The sequence below is a fragment of the Chaetodon auriga genome, chromosome 22 (genome assembly GCF_051107435.1).
Source record: "Chaetodon auriga isolate fChaAug3 chromosome 22, fChaAug3.hap1, whole genome shotgun sequence".
Taxonomy (NCBI): domain Eukaryota; kingdom Metazoa; phylum Chordata; class Actinopteri; order Chaetodontiformes; family Chaetodontidae; genus Chaetodon; species Chaetodon auriga.
Window position 1 is genome coordinate 11,048,268 of NC_135095.1, and position 6,000 is coordinate 11,054,267.

The 6,000-nt window shown below is 43.4% G+C and overlaps 1 protein-coding gene across 4 annotated transcripts in view; it reads left to right on the forward strand.

Annotated features, from left to right (window-relative positions):
- LOC143314760 (protein PHTF2) overlaps nt 1-5,751 on the forward strand; it is a 39,814-nt gene extending 34,063 nt beyond the window's left edge. For all 4 annotated transcript variants that reach the window (XM_076721890.1, XM_076721888.1, XM_076721889.1 and 1 more), the window contains 10 exons: nt 24-94; nt 444-572; nt 1,045-1,130; nt 1,260-1,452; nt 1,571-1,702; nt 1,797-1,883; nt 2,669-2,824; nt 2,913-3,008; nt 3,098-3,223; nt 3,792-5,751. In XM_076721890.1, the coding sequence (XP_076578005.1) occupies nt 24-94; nt 444-572; nt 1,045-1,130; nt 1,260-1,452; nt 1,571-1,702; nt 1,797-1,883; nt 2,669-2,824; nt 2,913-3,008; nt 3,098-3,223; nt 3,792-3,812 (1,097 nt within the window). In that variant the 3' untranslated portion in view covers nt 3,813-5,751. The remainder of the gene's footprint in view (nt 1-23; nt 95-443; nt 573-1,044; nt 1,131-1,259; nt 1,453-1,570; nt 1,703-1,796; nt 1,884-2,668; nt 2,825-2,912; nt 3,009-3,097; nt 3,224-3,791) is intronic.
- Nucleotides 5,752-6,000: the final 249 nt, after the last annotated feature.

The following is a 6,000-nucleotide window of genomic DNA, read 5'->3' on the forward strand; positions in this document are numbered from 1 at the left end:
TCTGTGACTCCTTTTGTTCACAGAGGGAGAAGGAGGAGCGACGCCTGTGTGTCCTCCTGCTAAAAAGGAATACAGAGACGACCCTTTCCATCAGGTCTGTAAACCCTCTTACATCAGACATGTGGCTTCATGTGGCACCCTTCAGTGTAACTTAAGCTGCGATGATTAGCAGATGTGAATATTTATAGGAATGTAAATAAAAACTCTTTGCTTCCTTTGATTGAAAAAATAGGTTTATTTTTTACAATGTCATGGTTTACATACAGCGATTGTTTCAAAAGCATTAAAATGACTGAGTGAAATATGTAGCTATGGCCTGTTTAACACTAGAAGAGCCATTTAAATGCTGTTGAAACCTTTGCAGAGTCCCACAGAGCAGAGTGCTTAACAGACAGGTCAGTAACAGTGTGGATGCTGTGGTGTGTGCACATTTTCCCCCTCAGGGTCACGTTCCATGGCTGCACAGCTCCAACCCCGGTCTGGAGAGAGTGAGCGCCATAGTGTGGGAGGGAAACGAGTGTAAGAAGGCCGACATGTCCGTCCTGGAGATCAGCGGCATGATCATGAACAGAGTGAGTTATTAAAGCAAGGCGCACCTTTCCTGTTTTACCTCCCACGCTGTCGTCTGCTCGACGGACGCTGACGTCATCAGGTTGTCTCATCAGCTTGCAAAACTGTAAAGTAAAAAGTAGTTTATTAAACTTATCTTTACCTTAATCACAAGCAAGGTTCAAGACAGAAAACAGTTTGCGTGTACATCTGTGTGAGACCAATGATGGTTAAACATGGATCTTATATCCTGTAGACCTTCATACTTGGCATGCATCAAATAATCTGATGTTAGATTGGATGCATGAATTACTGAGTGTACTTTTTCCAAGTTTTTCAAACCAAAATACTTCAGGGTTTTTGCGCTGCACTCTTGTTATCATATAAAGTGAACTCACTGAAGTGTGCACTGCTGCATCCTGTCAGTAGAAGAGGGGATTAACAACAGAAACTACTGCTGTAACCTCACTACCTGTTTCTCTGCCTCCCTCACAGGTCAATCTCTACACTCCTGGTATTGGTTACCAGGTCTTTGGGAACCTGGTTTCAGTGACGCTCGGCCTCACACCTTTCGCGTACAGGTACTGCCAGCATAAATTTGGTGTTACCTCTTCTCTACTGCATTTACAGACTTCTTCCTGAAGAAGCTCCTCCATATTAAAGGCTGTCAGTCGTTGGAAACATGCTCACTAACGCTTCACTTCCTGCAGGCTGGCTCAGTACCGCGACTTGGATCAGCTCACCACGCTCTCAGCCAATGAGCTGCTCTCTGTGGCGCTGGGAGGCGGGTGTGGATCGGACGCCTTGGTCGTCACCATGGTGACACTCAGCTTCCTGGTGCGCGTTTGCCTTATATGGCTCTTCTTCTTCCTGCTCAGCGTAGCGGAGAGGACGTACAAACAGGTGAGACGATCAAGTAGTGCGACAGATTTTTTACTTCATCCTGAAGCTCAGTCAAATGCGTGTCTGTGTAGATTAAATTAGGGAGATTTACCTCTTAATGTTCACGTGTGTGTTTCAGAGGCTACTGTTTGCCAAGCTGTTTGGTCACCTGACCTCCGCCCGCAGAGCCAGGAAGTCTGAGGTCCCTCATTTCAGACTGAAGAAAGTTCAGAACATCAAGATGTGGCTGTCGCTACGCTCCTACCTCAAGGTAATTTTATTTTAGAACAGAAAAATTTGCCTCCGCGCTGAAGTGCTCACCAACATTGCCGGCTGTAATGAATGAATGGCCGTTGCCTTTGCAGAGACGGGGTCCTCAGCGTTCAGTGGATGTGATCGTGTCGTCTGCCTTCCTGCTCACTCTGTCCGTCGTCTTCATCTGCTGCGCTCAGGTAACGTCCGTCAAATCATCAGAGACATTCCAGCGGTGATCATCTGTGAATACATCCACATTCAACCAGTTAGCATCATCATTTTAGATGTTGCATCAACAAACATGCAAATGAGAGTTTAGCTGTATTAAAACACAGTACAGGTGTTCAGGGCTAACATTTCTTCCAGACCACTAGAGACACCCAGATGTCCATCATGTGCGATAGAAAACCCTTTTCAAACTTGACTTTGACCTGGATTTAGGATTGTATGTTGAGTGTTTACAGTGTCGCTGCATGATGAATTAAAGCATATGTACCATAACAAATCAAACAAATCAGTACTCTATTTAGTCTGTGTCTTCAAAGAGGCTGTGCATGGCTCCTCTGAACTATCTACTGTGAACAGCAGAACCGTGTCAGAACAGGCTACCCAACAAGCACAGCTCAAGAAACTGAGGCAGGCACTGCAGTCATGTTCTGCCACATGTAGGTGTTATGTGACAAATGTAGCCACACATCAGAGCTAATTGGAAAAGTCACTGCTTAGACTACGCAGACACACCTGCACAGAAGTGACAGCTAATCTTTAACTTACAACTAAGAGAAAGGAAACGCCTGCAAATGACTGTAATGACGTCTCATCAGCATGTCCGTGTCTTCTCTGATCCCACCACTGGGAGGCGACAAAGCAAATTTTTCCTATTTCCAAACATTCAGAAAGTCATGATGCTAATTGCTCAGTTTAGTTTAAAAGAAGCATGACGTTACAGACTGGATTAACATGCTCACGTCTCTTCCTCCAGCTGCTGCACGTCCATGAGACGTTCCTGGAGTGTCACTATAACTGGGAGCTGGTGATCTGGTGCTCCAGCCTGACGCTGTTCCTCCTCCGCTTCGTCACTCTGGGCTCCGAGACCAGCAAGAAGTACAGCAACACCTCCATACTGCTCACTGAACAGGTACATGCAGAGAAAACACACACACACAGAGCACGCCAATCAGACCACACACAGGCTGTCAAACGCTGATCCGCCGTGTGCTTCACAGATCAACCTGTACCTGAAGATGGAGAAGAAGCCAAACAAGAAGGAGGAGCTGACGCTGGTCAACAACGTCTTAAAACTGGCCACCAAACTACTCAAGGTACCGTCTGTCTTCATTTTCAGGATCCTTTATGCTCCTTTTCTGACCGTCTGAGAGTCTAACCTGCTGCGTGTCCTCTCTGTCTCCAGGAGTTAGACACTCCCTTCAGGTTGTATGGTTTGACTATGAACCCTCTGCTCTACAACATCACCCAGGTGGTCATCCTGTCCGCTGTGTCTGGAGTCATATCCGACCTGTTAGGGTTTAACCTGAAGGTAACTGTCTAATTTTCTAGTTTTCCAGTAACGAGCCGAGTTCAGATCAGACAAAAGCTTGATGTTTTTTCTGTACCGCTGCTTTCAGTTGCTGTGGAATAAACTGTGAAACAGTCACAAAGGTTACTGGCTTCAGGAGCATTCATGATGCTGATTAGCACCAGCTTGTTAGCGGTTAGCATCACATGTTTCACACAGATTAAATGAATTTTGCTGAACAACGTTCTGGTGTGACTGTAGACTTTTGGAAAAAGCCTAGAAAGCAGCAGTCAAGACTAATTTAGATGTGCTCGAGTACTGCCCTGAAGTACTTCAAACTAATATCACTATACTTAATACTTTTAGGGCAGTTTTGCCCTTTTTACTGCTCAACAGCTGACAAGTTACTTTGTATTTACTCAACATAAAGAAGTTAAAGGAATTCGCTCCTGATCAGCAGCAACATGAGTACTTTTACTTTTGATACTGGAGTAGAGGCAGAGCTCAGTGTTTTTACAAGCTGCTACTCTGAGTCCTTCTGTAACAGGCGGAGGCTTCTGTACTAACCCTGTTGTCTTCCTGTTGGCAGCTGTGGAAGATCAAATCATGACAGTGAACGGAGAAAGGGCGTCGCTCTCGCTGACTGACCGATCGACCGACTGGACAGCCGGACGTCGATCTCTGCATATCGGAGTGCTTTGACCTTCAACGTTCCCACTTTGTGCAATTCACAAACTATTTATTTACCCACTCAGTGTTTTTACTTAGGGTTTATCTGAATTGTAGTTTGTTTCATTTTTTTGTGTTGATGACACAAAGCGATGCTACATTTGAGCTGTCTACAAACAAGTGTTAGTATTATTCTAAGCGTAAATTATTATGTTGATGGTTTAGGTTCTCAGCTGCAGACGGCTCATTTTTCATTCATGAATTTGAAGGCAAAGTGTTGAGATGCCGATGGGGCAAAAACCTTTTTATTGTCATTGTGTGTTTTGTTTGCTTAAAGTTATTATTTATATGTTGAGTCAATTTCAAAACAAGCCTTCAGACTCTGTTACGACCTTCAATACACGCGTTAGTCTGGCGGTTTTCCTCAGAAAACCAAGTTTTCTCTGATTTTGTTGCAACCTAAAGCTTCAGTTGTAATGTATGTAAAAACTTTAAACCACAGAGTATATGGTGATCAAACTACCGTTAAAAGGTTCCTTTGTTAGCTGAAATCTGGCCGGTTTGGAGCACAAACGCTCCAGCAACATTAAAGATGCATTCGGTGTAATTCCTGGTGTCGGACAAATACGAATGTAAACATTGTCTGATTCCCAATCTGTAATAACTTTACTGACATATCTGTCAGTGGACGTGAACAGAACTGATGTGAAGGGAAAGCTGACTTACCTGAGCGAGCGGTCTGTCCGCCGACGTCGCTGCAGAGAAACAATCACACGGTTAATGTGTTAGAAGACACAGACGTGTAGAAATAACAACATCCTTTTTTACTCTTCTTTGGACCCACATCAGCGGGTTTGACAGTATTTTCAGCAATACATGTAGGCGATAACAAGCAGCATCCGTTAAAACGAGCGGGAAATGAATGAGATTTGGTTCGAATCACTCTTGTTTCTGCTAACAATCCCACAATGCATCATCATGTTTATACATGTGAAAATGTCTAAAAATGAGATTCATGTGTCCAAAATATAAGTTTGTTTGTTACTTTAGAGGAATTAGGCCGTTTTAGTTGAACACCTTTATGTGTAACTACTTACACTTAAAATATCACAGCAGCACGAAACACGTTTGACAGTCTGCTCAGTCTGTGTCCATCGACATTTACTAACTTAACAGATTGAGTGAATTTCATATCAGATTTGATCTCAAACCCTCCCAGCGAATTCCCCTTCAACAGTGATCAAAGTGAGGTTTCTAAACGCTGCAGTTCAAACAGGTCTGACCATGAATGAAGATAACGCACTTTAAAGGCAGATTTAAAACGCAACAGAAGAAGAAGTAGTTACATCCTGTTTGCTTTAGTACCTCGCCTGCTCGGCACACCTCGCCCCCCCTCTGAAGTACGTCCTTCGTGGTACGTGACGTCATCGTGCCCACAGAAAACACCTTAGCATTGTTTTAGCTCACTGAATCTAACTTCATTCACAGAAACGCTCGCATAATCATGTTCAGTGTGCTTGAGGAGGAAGACCAAAGTGCTTATTTTACTCTTTGTTTTTGTTTGTCTGCTCTGGAAAAAGAATGTATTTGCAGCATCGTGCTTTATGATCTATTTGTTTCCCTTTGGAAATACTTAAAGTTGTATTTTTTTTTTTTGCTCTTATGGTTCATTCGTCACGCTCGTTGGAAAGACGAGGCACGTTTTACTGTGTTTTTAAGGAACAAAGAAGTTTGAATTGTATGTATGAATCTAGGTAAAGGACTCAATGTTGTGATTCTGTTTTCAAAGAGTCTGATTATTTAGATTTAGATTTTTTTGTGAACTGGTCTGTCCACAAGGTCTACATTTTTATAAGAAAAATAAAAAAAATGGATGTTGACTCACTGATTGGTTTGTTGTCTCTCAGGATTGTTGACTAACTGAAGGAAACCCTGAATAAATAAGTGGAACAACGCGACAGATGCGTCCACACTACATGATGAAAACCTCACGATTACCCCAGTCTTCATCAGTAATGCTCTCTCTTACCTCTTGGTGGCGTCTGCTGTCGTCATGCAGGTAGTTTGGGTCCATTTCTTTTTTTGTCCTGGTCCGAGTTCTGCCTCCAGCTGCCGGTGCAAAAAAAAAA